This window comes from Mustela lutreola, chromosome 2 (genome assembly GCF_030435805.1).
Source record: "Mustela lutreola isolate mMusLut2 chromosome 2, mMusLut2.pri, whole genome shotgun sequence".
In the NCBI taxonomy this organism is placed as follows: Eukaryota; Metazoa; Chordata; class Mammalia; order Carnivora; family Mustelidae; genus Mustela; species Mustela lutreola.
This window is the reverse complement of record NC_081291.1, coordinates 93073629-93092355: the sequence shown is the minus strand read 5'-3', so window position 1 is coordinate 93092355 and position 18727 is coordinate 93073629. Positions and strand designations below refer to the sequence as shown.

General features: G+C 43.3%; 1 protein-coding gene across 2 annotated transcripts in view; it reads left to right on the top strand.

The window, feature by feature from the left end:
* The window catches only part of CPNE4 (copine 4), a 477586-nt gene extending 460801 nt beyond the window's left edge, over positions 1-16785 (top strand). For both annotated transcript variants that reach the window (XM_059162603.1, XM_059162604.1), the window contains exons 13-16: positions 2953-3004; positions 4065-4198; positions 9342-9578; positions 15032-16785. In XM_059162603.1, coding sequence (XP_059018586.1) covers positions 2953-3004; positions 4065-4198; positions 9342-9578; positions 15032-15166 — 558 coding nt within the window. In that variant the 3' untranslated portion in view covers positions 15167-16785. The remainder of the gene's footprint in view (positions 1-2952; positions 3005-4064; positions 4199-9341; positions 9579-15031) is intronic.
* Positions 16786-18727: the final 1942 nt, after the last annotated feature.

Genomic DNA, 18727 nt, shown 5'->3' with positions numbered 1-18727 from the left:
AAATACTCAGGAAGCTGATCTCCACTGGCTCAGAACCTATCTATTCAGGTCTGCCCCAGAGAAAGGTCCTACTGACAATGCCAACAGTGAAAGGTCATGAAAAGGATGTCTACAGACTCCCTCATTCCAAGTCCCTGAGCTGGCCTATGTGGGGGAGAGAAACAGTGAAGTCCTGAAGAAGAGCCATTTTGGCTTCGAGTCTGAGAAGCTGGAAGGTTCTGTGAAAACACTGGCATCCTCGTTGGTACTGATTTCTCATGAACAAGGAAGGCAAAGATTGTGAAGAGAGATTTGCACTGCAGGGGAGCTGAAACATTGTGCTATGGTATACCAGATGTTCCTGTGGGACACTCTCCACAGAGAATTCTGCTCCCACAGGTAGAAAGGTCTTGGAGAGAAAGCAATGTCCCTACCCCAGCCTCACCAATTCCTGTGAGGTACATGCTAAGTGGAAGCAATACTGCTCAGTCATCAGTTTCTCTTTTACTGATAGAGTTGCCGAGCAGGAGAAAAATGCTAACGTTTGCTCCCACACCAGACCTCTCAGACCAATGGCCTTCCCCTCCTGTGTCCTTTTTGAAAAAAGGGAATCCAAATCCCTGTTACTACTGGGGTGAACAGTGGATGGACTGGAGTGTCTCTCTCACCTGTCCTCTTTCTTGTTGGCCTCAAAACCCACACTGTCTTCCCTCCCGGGCATGGCTACAGAATTCTAGAAGCATTTGTTGGAAATTGAGCACATGCAGAAGAAGAACAAGAACAGGAGCTGCTGACTGGTGGCCTGTAGACATTATTCAGAACACAAATGTATTATATCTGACACAACTTTTTTAAAAGAATTATGCAATTTCATTTACAATGTTAGATTTCTTGCTTCTCCAGAAAAACTGGAAGACCTGGCAACACTAAGATTCAAAGAATATACATATAAGAATTAGCCAGAACTGAGGAGATGCAGTCACCTTTAGATGGGGTATCAAATCCAGAATCTGGACAAATGGGTGCCAGCCTTCTTTCCAGAGCTACTGAGCTTTGAGAATGACCAGTCAAAAACCACCGGTCCATGGGGAACCTGGTGTTTCAGTTGGTTAAGCATCTACCTCTTGATTTCAGCTCAGGTCATGATCTCAGGGTCGTGAGATCGATCCCTGTATTGGGCTCTGCACTCAGCAGGGAGGCTTCTTGGGAGTTTCTCCCTCTCCCTCTGCTCACCCCTCCCCCTGTCTCTCTCAAATAAATAAGTAAATCTTTTAAAAAATTAAAAAAGCACAAAAGCAACCACCAGTCCAACTACCCAGAGATGGTAGAACATTCTCCACCACATTCCCACCAGGTAGTTTTCTGGTCTCAGCCTGGCCCAGCAGGGCTAAGGTCAGAGGTGTGCAGTGCACTTGTTTCAGCCCCTCCTCTTCTCATCTATGACATCTACCTGGCCCCCCTTCTGGTGTAACTCATCCTTTTTGATATTTTCTGAAATCCTCATGCTCACCTGATCCCTTGACTCCATGCTACCTGCCAGCTAACTTATTCTTCCGTCTTAACAGACATCCCTCCCATATCCTCAGTGCTCTTCTCAAAAAGTCATACAAATGCCCCTTTTCCCACACCTAATTTCCCCTACACCATGACAGGCACTGATGGTCTCATCTTGTCAGGTGCCCCCAGAGAGTTTGTCACAAATGCCTTCTGTAGGATAAAATCTCAGAGTTTGCCTTGAAACTGAGCCACAAGCACCTCCGTCTTAGTTTGCACTCTCTTGGGAACAGACCTTGAGACAAGAATTTGGAGGCAAGTTGTTTATTTGAGAGGTGGAGGAAACCTCAACAGAGAGTGGAGAAATAGGGGCAAGTCAACACAGGGTACGCTGACAAGTCAGTCACCTCTGTGGGCAGTTGGAACTTAATTCTGCTGGGGCCCCCAGGGAGATAATGCAGAGCATGCACAGACCCCAAGAGATAAGACAGCTGGGGTACTGATACACCATATCCTGTCATCCAGTGAGTGATTAAGGACAACTCCCCAGGGGTGTTGGTTTTCCAATACTTTTAGCTAGGCAGGCCCGAGAAAAACTTAAGGCAAATAAAGCAGGTAAGATGATTGGAAGTCAACTGACTTGCCTGGAAGTGCTCAGGACAAGGAAATGTGGGGTAGGGCACCAACACTAAGAAAAGAGGGGTCTTGTAATGCAATGACCTATCTTCTAGCCTCCAAAAAAAGTTAGTGCTTGGAAATAGCCTTTGAAATGGAAGAAGTCTCTGTATAATTCCAAATGATCCAATAAACATGTCCAGATGCCAAAAACATCCCTCTTGTTTTATCAGGTTTTAGAAACCAAAAAGTAAACAATATCTTTTTTGACCTTATGCATAGCTCCTGCCAGATAGAGGAAATTGTGTTGGAAGAGGAAAAACTGTATTTATTACTTTTCCAAGAGTAGAGTTTATTATAACCTGTGTATATGGGAAAATCCTTCTGTCCTATATTTCTACATATCATGTTAGAATGATTCTTAAATGTCAGCGGCTTAGCTGGCACCTTCATAACCATCACCATGTTGGACACGCAGCTTGCGTTATTGAGCTATCATTGTTTTTATCACTGCGTCCAAATAGAGCTCGGCCAGATCTAAGCCTCCAGGCTGTGGCCAGTTCTATCTGGAAGCTATTTGAAGTTACATTTTTCTTCGATTTCTTTTTTATTTGCCTTATTCTTCTCTCCTGCCGGCATTTATCTGATTCTAGAAAGTCTTCCTGTCACCTCAACTCCACAGGGAGCTTGGAATTCACCCTCCATCTCAGATTGATTGTGTAAAGGCTTAAAATGGTTCCTGCTGCTTAACACATAATGAATGTAATGGGCATTTGTTTGCAAACTCTAAACCCCAGTGCCTCCTTACTGGATTAAAGTTATAATTCTCCTCTCTTCCTTTTTTAAATTTTAATTGGTGTCTAGGTCTCTCACGACTTCGCAATCAACTTTAATGAAGACAACCCGGAATGTGCAGGTAAATCACACATGAAAGCAAGCTGAGGGCTCACAGCCCTTCTGTAGGTACCTTTCCCATTTTAATCTCTCTGCTCTGATGCAGGCTTCCTGGATCCAGAGAAACCATGCTACTCCAAAGACAATGGAGAGCTGTAATAACAGAGCAGAAAAATAGCTATAAGAGGCATAATGCAGAAGAGGTCTTGAGCTTACAGCAAGAATATTGATAACAATTCTGGGTTTCTCAAACTCGAGGGAGAAAAACTACCCAATGGGCAGTGATAAGCTATGCCCCTTTGTGCTTTCTAAGTTTTCATTAGGTATTCATTTATCACAACTTCCTCTCTGTGAAGGAATAAGGAGGGGGGAAACATGGAAAGCATTTGACACTTTCAGTGTGCTGGCAAAGGATATGACGTCAAACAAGTAGCTTCATGGTTTTGTGCCAGAAAGAAGAGCCTTCTCAAAGGCTTTGGTCGGTATTGCATTATATCCAGGTAGAAATTCCTCAACATTGTTTCCATTAAATAATGATGATGAAGCGATGTACACGTGACTTCTACGGGCGACCCAGGGTGGTACCTACTAGAGCAGACTCAGGAGATGGTGTGAAAATGAGAGAAACATTAGAGCTGACTTGCTGGATGGCTGAGAACATAGCCTTTAGATAGACAGAGTCAGACAAGACCTGGGCTTGAATCTTGAGATTTCAATTCCCTGGCTATGTGACCTGAGGCAGATCATTTAACCTCTCTGAGCCTCAGCTTCTTCACCTATAAAAGGGATGTAACATCTATTTCTTTGTGCTATGAGGATCTAAGAAAATCATGTGTGTAAAGTGGAACATTAGGGAAAAGTTTGTGGAAATGGTTGCTTTTGACTTGCACTTTTAAAGAGAATATCAGCGGGAGTGTAGACAACACCAGGAATGTGGTATTTTCTTTGTGCCTTAAAGATATAAGTGTGATGTTGAGAAGGACCGTTGGGAGGCAACTGAATGCTTTATTTCTGTGTATGCTTGATTATACTTATATTTGAGGGGACTACTGTACTACTGATCTTTGCTAATTTCACCTTAGGAATTCAAGGAGTTGTGGAGGCCTATCAAAGCTGCCTTCCTAAGCTCCAGCTTTACGGTCCTACCAACATCGCCCCCATCATTCAGAAGGTCGCCAAGTCAGCATCAGAGGAGACTAACACCAAGGAGGCATCGGTAAGGAGAGGGCTCTTCCTCCTCCTAACAGGCGTTTACCTGGATTTGGGCCATCACACCCAACCCACTCTTGACAATAAATCCAAACATTCCTACCTGTGTGAGTTTGGATAAATGCCTTACCCTTCCCCTATCCTCAGTCTCCTCATCTGAAAAATGGAGATAATCCTACCTAAGACTGCTGGGTTATTGTGAGGCTTAGAGATGACGCATCTCAAATGTCTGCAAACTGACAGGGGTGAGGGGTGGTGGGAACTGTCCAAAATCAGCTTCCTTTCCAATGTATCCATACTACTGATGAAAGCAAAGCAAAACTGAATTAAAAGAATGGGTGCATCTGTCCCCTTGTGGTCAAATGCAACAACACAATCCATTATGGTAAAGACTTGTTTCACATTCTGTTCATGGTTTTCTTAAGACAAATTCAAACCAAAGCAGCAAGGCCAAACAGAGTTTGTTTGTTTTTTTAACCTTAAAATTTTAGAATTAAATATTACCATAATAACTTTTCTACATATCTTCTTTAATGATACCAGTATGTTTCTTTTCTAGCTTTCTTAATTTTTTTTTCAGATTAAAGAGAATATTAGTGATGTCTGGAACTTTCTCTAATTTTTATCCTGGGTTCCAAGATACTTTATTTGCATGAAGAAGATTATGTACTTCTCCCTCATCTGCTGTCATGAACTCGTCCAAGCTATTTGCACTGTAACCAGGTTCTCAGCCATCCTCATATTAGAATGGATGGAGGACCATGCTCATATCTGATGTCAATCTCTTATGTACTGGGGCACATCCCCTCTCAATTATCCAAGGACGTTGACCCAGCAGTTATGTTCCCCTTCTCTCCTTATCATCTGTTTCCCCTTTCTACTGAAGACTCATTCCCATTAGCAAATGGAACAGGCTATAATATCTATTTGAATTAAACTCTCTCCCTTGATACTACTTTACCCTTTAGCTACTGTCCCTTGCTTTACTCTCCTTCAAAACACAAGGAAAGTCTTCCTACTGTCTCCTTCCTCCCATACAAGTCAGAGTTTCCTCCCCAACATTTATCTGAAAATTATACTTCTCAGAGTCAGTGGCACCTCCATCTTGCCAAACACACAGAGGCCATGGAGCAAATTTGAATCCTCACAGATGCATGATTTAGAAATAAGGGTTGGACAAGATCAGTATTTCAGTTTATTTCATTTTATTTTATTTTTTTTCACCACCAGAACTTCAAATTCAAACTCTCCAAATGATAACTTGACTCAGAAACCCAATATATAAAGTAGATTTTAAGAAAATAGACTTCTCTTGCTAAATCTGGACAGGGGATAGGGCTCCAACTTGGCTGTTCTCTTTTACCTCCTTTATCCCCAAGAGCATCCAAGGTATCCCCAGGGATCCCCAGAACCCAGTTTGAAAACTGATTGATCCCAGCCCTTCTAGTGTACTGGGACCCACAAGAATAAAAAAGAGAACATGGCTGACATAGGTCTGGATCCTGGCCTGATATAAGCCAGCTTGAGTTTTTGATCATGACTCCCTCTGCCAAGGTCAGGTGGGTCTCCTCTGAAAGGACAGGTCAGGAATTGGTGGAGGAAGCATATAATCCACATAGCCCCAGATAATTTACCCTAGAGGCCAGAAACACTGATGTTTTTTCCCAAAGGTATTCCCTGTTCTTTGAGTAGTGTGTGGTCCAGGGACCCTTGTTATTACTGATTGCTAAGGGTCCTAACCTTGAACCTCCTTGGTAGGTTGTGCAAGGAGTCTATGGCTGTCAGATTTTCTTTTCAATTTTTGTGGAACTCGTGTACAAATTAAAAACAAAACAAAAATCCCCCCCTTATCTAAATGGGACCTCAAGTTCATTCAAAGACTGTAGTATTTCATCTGTGAGCATTTTCTAGCCTGACTTTAGAAGCAACTACTACTGCTCACTTTATTGGAAATTTCCATCAAGATGTCAGTCCAGCAGTCTGCAGCATATTACCTTTAGCTAGATTGAACCTTGAAAAATCATATTCTAGAATCCTGACAGTCTCTTCAGATCAGAGGATTTGGACACTTCTTGTTCCATGAACACCATTAATAACTGGTGAAGCCCATGGACCCCCTTCTCAGAAATGCTTTTAAATGCACAAAATAAAATATATGTTATAAATAAACCATATATGTTGAAATGCATTCAGCAAAATATTTTTAAACGTGGCTAAGAAGCATGATACATATAACAATAAAATGCTTCTTTTGTGACATTAAATTATGAGAACCAGTAACTAGTCTAACAATTCTGTAATTTCTAAGTAGTGTTGATATAAATGATATAGAAAGATATTTGCAGTCACTGTAACAGGAAAATACCTGTGATTTCTATTGGTGACTAAGTCACAAGCGCAGTTAAAGCCAATTTTACTTGTTGATTATAATTTTAAAAAATTATAAATTTTAGTTAGAGGTTAGCAAATCTAAAATGTAATTTACCCCAATTTCACATACTGTCTGAAATCCTTCAGCAGTCCACCAGCCCAGGTCAAGTATCCCTGCTCTAGGGGCTCCTGGCTGGCTCAGTTGGTAGAGCAAGCACCTCTTGATCTCAGAGTTGTAAATTCGAGCCCCCTGTTGGGTATAGAGATTATTTAAAAATAAAATCTTTAAAAAATAAGATGAAATCCCTACTCTAGATGAAAAACCAACAAACTGCATTCTGTAATGTGTTTTTCAATGGCTTGTAGGCTGAGAACAGCTTTTACATTTTTAAACGGTTGGGAAAAAAATCCAAAGAAGAGGAATAATTTCATGCCACGTGGAAATCACATGATAGTCAAACTTCAGTGTACATCAATATATTTTTATCAGAACACAGCCTTGCTATTCATATTAAGTGATAAATATGGCTATTCTCATACTACACCAGCAAGGTTAGGTTGTTGGACAGAGATCACTATGGCCTGCAAAACCAAAAATATTGATGATTGTCCTTTACAGAAAATATTTTCCCAACACTGTCTCTAGGCCATTTCAACTCTAAAGTTTCTTGATGTGGTAGTGTAGCTATCAGGTGTTTTATTCCTGGAGGCACTGAGCAGTTAGGGGTGGTCCATCCCCTTAGACCACAAAGATCATATCAAATGGGAGTTGGGGGATGTGGAAAAAGGAGGGAGAGGACATAGAAGTGTGACTCACGCAAGGACTCCATCTGCTCATGGGTCAGAAGTGGTCTTCCTCCAGGTGAGGCATCCAAGGTGTACCCTGGAAGAGTGATGTATGATTCTGGTGTAGTCTACACTCCTTTCCTCTATCCCCAACCACCAAGTTGCCTCCTTCTGCTTTTTCTCTTCTCCTTCATAGCTGTACCATCAGGTCATGCTACTGAAACCTTCCTCCAAACTCCCAAGCCACCTTTTTGTGACTCTATATGACTCAAAGCATGGATATGGATGAAAATGTACAACTCAGATGAATTTGAAAATTGGTTGGTTAGCTAGAACTATGGTTGGGCAGCTAGTGGACATGGAACAAAATTAGTTTTCACATTAAACTATAAGTATTTAGAACATACAGCTGTCTCATAATAGTGTGAATTTCTATTCCCTCCAGGTGTACTTTTGACATGTTATTTTGCTTCAAATATCTTTCTAACTTACAGAGAGAAGCGGGAGCCTTTAATACTAACAGCTTGTGTGGAAACTTTTAAGTATAATTCTCAAAACCAGGTGTTTTCAGAGTGTAGCTATTCTATCCAGCCTTTCCTCTTTGAAATATGGCAACTTAAAATGCCTTAAAAATCCCACATTTACTACAGATGTTGGGCATGTTGCAAAAATTACATTAGATTGGCATGAATTGGCATCCCGGTGCCCTGCTTCCCTCTAATCTCTCAGTACATGCCATCATGATGTCACTTAACACTTAATATTGACAACAGTGCTGGTCTCTGATGCCTTCCTTCTCTAGACCCCAGAGCAAGTCCTGAGCCCTCCCTGTGCTGATGGATAGAGAATGTCTTCTCCAGTCTCACTCTCAGATTAGCCACCTGAGAGCCTGTCCAGGTGGAAAGAGCCCAGGCAGTCTGCAGGCAGACAGGTGGGGTTTGGAGCAAGAAGCCACAGGAACTCAGCACCCACAAGCACACTCAGACTAGACCAGACCCTGGTGTGTGGCCCTCAGAGGAAGAGGCAACAACCCACATCCCCTGCCCCCTGCTAGCAAGGTTTTAGGCTAGTGCTGTCCACTAGAAATATAATGGAGTTGTATGTGCAATTGTAAATTCTCTAGTAGCCACATGTTTAAAAGTTAAAAGAATTAAGGTAATTAATTTTAATCATATATTTTATCTAACCCAATATAACCAAAATATTCTCATCTTATCTTTCATCTAAAAAAATTATTAATAAAATATTTTGCATTCATTCTTTTGTACTCAGTCTTCAAAGCCCATGTGTATTTTGTACTTAAGTCACCTTAGTTTGGATACTAAATTATCACTGCAAATACTTGATCTTTATTTAGGTTTTATGTATTAATAGTTGAGAAACTAGTCACATACCTGAGTTGTTCCAAATGTATTTGAAAGGTTTCCAATAAATGAATCAAGTCTCTGTTTTGAAGGTTAAATTTAAATTCATTAAAATGAAATAAAATTAGAATATCAGTGCCTCCGTTACTCTAGCCACATCTCAAGGGCTCAGGAGGCACAAGGAGCTAGAGGCTATTGTACTGGGCAGTACAGCTGTGGACTCTGAAAATTCCCCCAGCTGAAGAGGGTAGGATAAATGGTCTAGTCCCACTCCTCAGGAGATGAAGAGACGTAGACCCAGGGGAGGTAATTTCCCAGGAGCTCAGATAGTAGAGGCTTTGAGGCCAGCCTTTCCTGACTCCCCCTGCTGTTCTGTCCACCACACTGTGCCGTGTAACTGTCACTGAAGTGATTCTTAGAATTACCCCATGATTACTCTGCCTGCATTGAAGCTCCATTCACCATAGCCTTAAGTCTTTAGGGCTGCCAACACAGGACTCATTAAAGACTATCAGCACTGTCACTGTGGTCAGTATGCATGGAACCACCTGGGTGGGTGCATAACTGGTGTTGTCCTTGTCTCCCCCACCTCCTCGTCCCCATGCTCGCCTGGCCACTGGTCAATCCCAGCAATACTTCATCCTGCTGATCCTCACCGACGGTGTCATCACGGACATGGCTGACACCCGGGAGGCCATTGTCCACGCCTCCCACCTTCCCATGTCGGTCATCATCGTCGGCGTAGGCAACGCGGACTTCAGTGACATGCAGATGCTAGATGGGGACGACGGCATTCTGAGATCACCCAAGGGAGAGCCTGTCCTTCGAGACATCGTCCAGTTCGTGCCCTTCAGGAACTTCAAACACGTACGCATATGTCTGGGGCTTCCCATGGGAGAGGAGAACCAAAGCAAGCTTGCTCCCACAGTTTCCTTCCAGTGTTTGGGGTGAAGCAATGTCAGCTATCCCTGCCCAGCCACGCTGTCTCACACCCAGGACATGTAGAGTTTCGCTATTTGGAGAAAGGCATGTAACTCAAGTAATAGCTGAGGAGTCACGCTAAATGTGGCAGCCAGCGTTTCACTGGCGCGTCCCCTCCTCCATGTCATTTAGGCTCTCTAGTGCACGCAGGGCTGCCATGTACTGTTGGCCAGGTTGCTTGCTTCCCAAGGGTGCCTGGCTGAAGTAGCAAAGAGAAGCTGAACTTCAGCGTGGCTTCTTTTTGTCAAGCCATGTACCCTGAGAGAAGCCTGTGTTTGCCTTGGAAAAATATATTCTTGAAATGATAGTAACCTAAATCCTCTGCAAATATACCATAGGCAGCATCAAAGATTGATTTAACTGACTAATGAGGGAACCAGAAAGATGGCAAAGCTAGTTCAACGGAGGTTATAAAATAGCAGATTATGGTGGGGGTGGGGGGAATACTGGAACAAGTTTCTTAAGGCAGCTTCAAAACTGGTTAATGACCAAAAGGGTTATAAAATCATCCTAATCATCTTTAGATTACCTTCTCTAGTGGGCAGAAATCTTAAATCAGTTTTCTGCAAGGTAACATTGAGCTTTAGTCTTGGGTTCCCATCAGTAACGAAGAGTAGCTCAAGCAGTGTCGCAGTCCCCAGATGACCCTGAAGCAGGCCCATGAGACGATGCTCTAGCATGGCACAATTTTTCAGCATTTCCAAATCTGGGCTAATTGTCAACTCCAGAGAAGAAGAGGCACCTTTAAAATTTACACAGAACCCTGCACCTGTAGGGCTACAATGGCCTAGGGTAACCCCTTCTCTGGTTCTCACAAGGGATCCCTCTGTGCCGGTAGAGGCCCTGAAGAACCTTCAGAGCCTCCGCCAGCTGTGTCTGGGAGTCACATAGGTCCTCACAGGCAGTCCTCTGTGTTCTTCTGTCCTGTGCCCCTCATGGAAGCCACTCTGTCCACCGAGGCCTGGACCTCTGCTCTGCGTGGGGTGCCAGGGAGGCTGCTCCCAGGGCTGGTAACTGAACTGGGACTGCCCCAGTGGGAGGGAATCTCCAGAGCTCTAGGTGCCCTGAGAGACCATGCAGTGCCCTGGGAAGGGACAAGTATCCCTCCTTTGGAGATCCTTCTGTTATCTGGACCCTTAATGCAGTGAAGTCTGCATCCCTATGCCTCCAGGACCCCTGCTGCAAATGTCCTCCTCTTCCACTCCAGCCCCTCTGAGCTCAGGCCTTGAGTCACTTATTTAGAGTCAGGGTGAGGAAGGGACAGGCGCTGTGACATCCACTCTGAGCTTCCCCTCCTGATAGTTTCTGGAAAAGCCTTTCTCCTCAAGCCAAGAGCCCTCATTCAAAGGAATCCTTTTTGTTCTCCTAGCCATTTTATCAGATATATCCAGAAATATCTGAATCCCAATTTGGGCTCACACCAGCACACCAGCCACGGTGGGTAAGGCTAGTGGGAAGATGGCTGGATCATTGTTGATTATCGACAAGTCCCAGTGCTGGCGTCAGAGTATTTGGTATATGCCTTTCATAAACTGTTGTTTGCCACCTTCTTGGGACATGCCTTAAAGCAAACTTTCAGTTAATGAGCCCAGCAGCCTCCAATGACCCCTACATCTGTTGGCCTGCCAGGACCGCTTAGCAAGATCCCTGGACATGCCAGGGCTCCCGGAACAATAAGGCATTGCTCCTAAGGGTACTGCCGCACAATTGCGATTTTCCTTCTAAGGAGGACTATGCGTCATGAGCATCGTTAGAGAAGCCCGAAATCAACCCCTGGCTACAGTGTTGAATGCAAAGGGAGCTCAAGAACATCCAAGCCCCCAGCAAGCACAGGGGCAATAGCGTGGGTGAGGGGCTTAGCCGTGCTACCATAGCCCCCCTTCAATCTGCACAAGGGGGCTGTTACCAAATGAAACCACTTGCTAAATAAAAGAGGCTCACCCAGCCCTCTGGCTGTTTGCAAGTAGACAGCAAGGAAGGGTATGGGGAGAGATGGGCTAGAAGGGGTGAAATTTGCCACCGTTTGTGCTCATCAGTGAAGTGACTTACTTGCATAATGCCCAAAGTGGGGAGAGGGGGTAGTTCTTCCAGACTTTCAGGTCCTGCCCCATTTCCTCCCAGCCAGGCAAGAGTAGCCACATCACCGACCATCACCCATAACTCCGCATGAGTGCAGAGGGGTCAAAGAGCTCCGTCCCTAGGGTATTCATGCACTTCCCCAAACCACCATCTTTCTGTTCACCTGTGCCATGCATATTCCTGCCTCTCCCCCACAGCCTCCTCCTGTTCCTCAAACACTCCTGGAGCGCTGCCGTGGGTACGGCACGTTAGAAGAGTAAAAGTGGTGCCTATGTAAAGCTTAGCACAGCACCTGGTCCTTGCAGGTGGCTAATAAATAAGCTGCTAGTACTAGCTACTTTCATGTTTTTGGCCTTTCCCAACCAGATAATGCCCCCAAGCCCTCATTGCTTACCAGACCCACCAGCCCAGATATGCAAAGGAGTGGGAGAGTCATTCAAAAACTGTACTGTCTAAATACAGTGACAGATAGCTAGATAGGGCTATTTAAATTTAAATTCACTAAAATGAAACAAAATTTAAAATTCAGTTTTTCAGGGCCACCTCAGTGGCTCAGTTGTTTAAGCGTCTGCCTTTGGCTCAGGTCATGACCCCAGGGTCCTGGAATCGAGTCCCACATCAGGCTCCCTGCTAAGCTGGGAGCCTGCTTCTCCCTCTCCCTGCTACTCCCCCTGCTTGTGCTTTCTCTCTCCCACTCTCTCTCTCTGTGTCAAATAAATAAATAAATAAATTTTAAAATCTTAAAAAATAAAATTCAGTTTTTCAGGGCTCAATAATCTAGTGTCTAGTGACTACCACATTGGACAGGGCAGATATCAAATATTTCCATCACTGGACCAAGTTTTGTTTGACAGCACTGTTTAGGGATATCACTGGCTTCATATAACAGTAAATCCGTCTTACAGTGGATTGCACAAGTTGTTCTTTTTTAAGATTTTATTTATTTTTTTGACACAGAGAGGGAGAGAGAGAGAGCACAAGCCAGGGGAGCAGCAGGCAGAGGGAGAAGCAGGCTCCCCGCTGAGCAGGGAGCCCGATGCAGGACTTGATCCCAGGACCCAGGGGTCATGATCTGAGCCAAAGGCAGACACTTAGTCAACCGAGCCACCCAGGTGGCCCCTGCACAGGTGGTTCTTAACCAGGGACAACTTTGGCAACATCTGGAGACATTTATGATGGTGACAGCTTTGGAGTGCTGTTTGCATGTAGTGGGTAGAGGCCAGGAGTGCTGGTAAACATCCTACTATGTTCAGGACAGTTCCCCACCCAAAGAATTATCTGGCCCAAAATGGCAATAGTGCCAAAATTGAGAAACCCTAGATTGTATAAAGACAAATACGTTGTTCTTATGTAACTAGAAGCTAGGGACTGGTAGCTGCCCACATCTTTTTTTCAGTGATTTGATAGTATCAGGGCAAGCACTTGGTGATTCCTTTGCTGTCTGCCCCAATGATAAAACAGTTGCTCCAGGAATTACATTCTAGTTCAAAGTAAAAAAGGAAGAGGAAAAGCAAACAGAACCAACCATGTCTGTCCCCTCTAACCAAGAAAGAAAAGCTTTCCAAGAAGCATCCTTATGTCTCAAAGGATGAAATTGGGTCATATTGGGATGCCTGGCTGGCTCTGTCAGTAGAGTGAGTGACTCTTGGTCTCAGAGTTGTGAGTTCAAGCCCCATGTTGAGTGTGGGGACTTCTTAAAATAAAAATTTAAAGAAGAAAGAAAGAAAATGGGTCATATGGCCATCCCTAGGTGCAAAGAAGGCTGGAAAGTGAAGTATTTGGCTTTCTAGCCTTTATATGAGATGTGATCAGAGAGAAGATGGTACTTTCATAGCTACCCCAGTGTACGTATGGACCACGATCTAACCGAAACTCTGAGCAGATATTTATAAACTAAAAGAGCATTGATGAATGCCTAGTGCCCAACATGCTAGGACATCTTCAAAATGTGAGGGGTCACTTTAGGAAAACTCCTCACCATGTTTTTAGATTGTTTTTAAGACAAGTGTCTCTCTTTTGAGACTCCTAAAAGCTGGGCAGGATAAAACCAATCCCTATTTCTTGCTGTTGTGTCTTTAAGAACACTGGGGCTTAACCAAGTCGAATGGCTGAGTGGCAAGCCACAAAAGGAAGGAAAGAGCAAGAAACCAGGCCATTGGGCATTTTGTCTAGCCCTTTCTTTCCTTTGCTGAGGAATCTCCAACACTCATTAACTGGTGTTTCTGCTTCAAGTTTTCAACTTCAATAATAGCTAATAATGAGGCCAGAGCCAGAAGTCAGATCCAGCTCTGTCTGACTCCAGAGTCCATGCAGAATACCAACCTCCACCTTCCTCTGCCCCAAATCATGCAGTGGGATCATAATGCTAATAGAATAAAGGCTACATTAATTAGTGGTATTTAAAACACACTGTCACCTGGGCTCAAGCCTATTGTCCAGCTGAATACCCCCAAAATCTTGCATCCCCAGCGTGCGCGCAGACACACACACACACACACACACTTTCGTTAGCCCCATCAGATGACTCACTGTACCTAGAATGATCAAATGTCATTCCCCTTCTCTACATATTAAAACATGCCCAACTGAAACACCACCACCCCTTGGAAGCTTGGTGAGATTTCCTCTAAGATGACTTAATCTTCATTGTCTGCGCTCTGGTCCCAGGGTGTTTGTAACTCTAGAGCAGTGCTTCTCAAATTTCAGTATGCATAGGAATCACCCTAGGGCATCAAGTTAAAATGCAGATTATGATTCAATAACTCTGAGATGGGTCTAGCGTTGTATATTTCTGTTGAGCTCCTGTGTGAGGTGATACTGCTGGTCTGTAGCATGTATTGTGTTCAGTCTCACGGTGGTGTTCATTTTGACCACACCAGGCTCCCCTCTCATGTTTATAACTCACTTAATGGCAAGAACCACAGACCCATAAACTCTAGCACAGTGCCTGGAATTGAATGCAGATTGGAAACTAAACTCAAAAAGAATCCATTCCATCGCCCAACTTTCACCCATCTTCAGATGTGAATAGTTTTGTATTTTGAGACAAGCATGGGAAAATATAACTAGGAAATAAAAGGTTCATTTTCCAACAATCTAACAACTCTTGCTTAGAGTCGATGCTCAACAAATACCAGCTGAATGAATGAATGAGAGAGAGAGACTAGCTGCTCAGAGTAAGACTGCAGCCTTTAAGCTGATTCTGGATCAGATTCCTTGGGCCAGGTGCCAAAGTCACGGTGCTTTCTTCTTCCTTCCAGGCATCTCCAGCTGCCCTGGCAAAGAGCGTGTTGGCTGAAGTCCCAAATCAAGTTGTGGACTATTACAATGGCAAAGGGATTAAGCCAAAATGTTCATCGGAAATGTATGAGTCTTCCAGGACGCTAGCACCGTGAACTACACATACTTTTACAGAGTTCTGAAATACTATTCCTGCTAATATTTAATACTTCTACTACTCCTGTATTTAAAAAGACACACACACACGTACACATTTAAAAAATAGCACGTTTCGGTGATTTTTAACTAACAATTTTTTTTGCATGTGTAGCCCTGAGGCCTGGATCTGTTAAGCTCTTGTATTGTTAAAGACTTTTTACAAAGAAACACGAATAATTACAACTTACTCTTTACATTACAGCATGTCGCCTTGAAATAAAATGTTATCTGTATCCATTTTTTATACAGGTTTGTTGAAATTTTGCTAAATTTCTTATTATCTTTACACTGTAAAGCATTTTGACACATTTATGGAAAGTCGATAGCCAAAACATAATTTGGTTTTATCTGCTATAGGATGAGAGACTTTTCAAAATGGCAGATGCATGGACTGTATTTTGCATGTTTAAAATAACACACACACACACACACACACACACACACACACACACACACACAGTTTTTTCAATTGTTATCTATAATCCCTCCCTGCTATGAATGGTCTCTTTATTGAAGAAGAGGTTTACTCACCTAGACATAGTCTTCTAGAGGTGGATCTGGGGCACCAAGCCCAGCACCTCTCAGACTTTTCTGTGCACCCAGATACCTGAGGATCTTGTTACAAATCAGACTGTGGTGCAACAGGTGTGCGTGGGCCCGAGATTCTGCATCTCTAACAAGGTCCCAAGTGATAACCATTGCAGTCCACACTTAAGAGCTCTGAGGTTCTAGACTCTATGGTGTTGTCCAGAGACCATCTGACACAGGGAAGCACCTAGTCTGCTTGAGAAGGGCACTTCTCCCCTGCCAGTAGCACAAAGTCCCGCCTGTCTCCAAGGTGGGACTAGAAAGTAGTGAGATTGACTCCAGAAGCTGCATACCCCACATCAGTCTCACTGCTTTCTAGTCACAACTCTTCCTTAAACAGACTAGGGAGTGTTCCTCTTTGCCAGCCTCTCCCCTCTCAAAGGGGACATCACACAATCCCAAAGGGAATGGTTCCCTTTTTATGTCAATCCCGAGGAATGACTTCAAAGAGTCTTTGGTGGGACCACAACCATGGAAACTCGTCCATGGCAAATGGCCATGCGGTATGACTCCCCAGAAACCCGGCCACCAAGTTGACCTTTAAGCCTAGTGTGGGGCATCTTGTTGCCTCTTTTTATCACTCCTGAGAGCAAAATCTATCAGCGGAAATGCCTAGGGTCATTGTTTTGCGTGGATATGAACTGGCCAGTCTTGAACCAGAAGAAAGAACGTTTCACTTGTGTGTTGTTCTCTTGGAGAAATGGACAAGTACGAAAGGCACAAGAAGGAACTTACTTTTGGTCAGAGAGATAGGGAAGTAAATCACAAGGCAAAATATCTGTTTGTTGTTTGTTGCGGGAGGAAATATTAATAAGCAAATCAAATGACTTGTATGATTTCCAGTGTTATAATTATAGATCTTAACCTTGCAAATACATGTCAGCCAAATGCACAACATTTTGGGAATGATGGTTAAAAAAGTACAACTGAAAAAAATTATAAATATTTAAACTGTATTGTTTTATGAATAAATTGGGTACTTACAGAATTTTTTCTGAGAGTGATAGTCTTGTTTCTCTTTTCAAAGCAATTCTCTAACAGTGGATTATTTCATGCCCTCAGATTAGGACTAGTTCTTTCACAGTCCCATAGAAACAAAAGGATATTGTTTTTAACAACAAGGGATTAAAATACATAGACCCTATTGTTCAGAATTATCTGATGGTGGTTTCCAACCCCAAACCAGGACACGAGCTTCCATGTTGATGGGCCTAGAACATAGTAAGCACTCAGTAGATATTTAATGAATAAAAAGATGACTAATCGAGTGAATGAATGAACTTGTTAATGTGCCTCATGATTGATCTCACATCTATTGACGGTTTAACAGGTGAATTAAGTGGCTATGGCTGTTAATCAAAATGATGCACTGTGTCATTCTCAGTTATCTGTTGGGATCTATTACATTCATGTCAGGATTCCTTGGACCTATGAGATAGGGTGACATGGACAGAGTCCCGTTTGCTTGGCTAGACCATCTGGCAGCTTCCTTCCCTTTTCACAGCCAGACTGAAGCCCTTCTCAGAAGAACAATAGGAACAGTCACTAACAATTATTGAAGGCTTACTGGTACTAGGTAATGTTCCAAGTGGTTCCTGTATATCATCTCATTTAATTCTCCCACCAGTTCTATGAGGTAGATGGTGTTACCAGTCTCATTTTGCTGATGAGAAAACAGACCTACAGAGGTTAGGTAACTAACCCAAGGTCACACAGCTATCAAAAGACCGAGCCAGAATTTGAACACAGACACTCTGGCTCCTGAGCCCATTTCCTGATCCCAATTTCAGCTGCCCTCCAGGCACTATACCTATCTACTTGCCCTATTAAGCAGTACGTAATTGGGACATTCGCGAGAATGAGGCTTAAAACATGACCTTTGCCTCCATTTCAGAAATTTCTGTCTCATCTGGTGATCTTAGCTTCTTGATGTGAGCTCTTGGCCTGTTGTGATGTAACTAACATACCCCTGGAATCAGTGGAGGAGACCCGGGATTCAACCACGTCTTCCCAACTTCCTGCCACGAAGGAGACCATGTGGATCTGATATTACAAACACAAATGCTCCCAGGAGCTGAGTGACCAATGTCAGCAACTGAGAAGGAACAGGTTTAAACAAGGGGCATCAAGAGTAGAGTGTGGTGAGGATGGAGAGAAACTGGAAAACATGTGTCCCAAAGAGGATCCAGCTCTGGGCAGGGCGGGTCGGGTCGGGGGTGCGGGGGGACAGTGTTCCTGCACAACCATGGACCCAATGCAACCAGCCCATCAGTTTCCCAAGAGAATTGGAAAATGTGGTATTTCACATAAAACCTCACAATTTGTAAATATGATAACTTCATTCAGGATTCAACAATTGTTTTAAATATTACAAGGGCCAAACTGTAGGAGTCATAGAAGAAACACCTCTGGGCTTAAATTGGCTTGGAGGGCAAATACGCAATCACTGACTATGCCCATGTGTGGTCTGCCCTCCACAGGGCCTCAGTAGATAACATACACTCCAAAATTCTTGGGGACCCCAAAGAGATTTTATTTCTGTGGTTTATATCTATCGATATTTGCTATTTTCAAAATATTTATTAATTCTTTTCCATAACAATAACAAACCCATGATACCCTAACATAAATACAATATTTTTATTTAAAAATCTATATTTCAAAATAAAGTAAACAACAACAACAACAACTGTATTTCCGGGGCACCCAGGCAGCTCAGTCAGAAGAGCATGCAACTCTTGATCTCAGGGTTGTGAGTTCAATGTCACATTGCGTGTAGAGATTACAAAAAAAATGAATGAATGAATAAATGAATAAACAAATTTTAACAATCAAAAATAGTGAGGCCAGCAACATTGTACATCTTGCTTAATAAAAGCCAGCTCCCCTTCTGCATTCACCCTGCTGTGAAATGATGTTTGGGTTGAGGC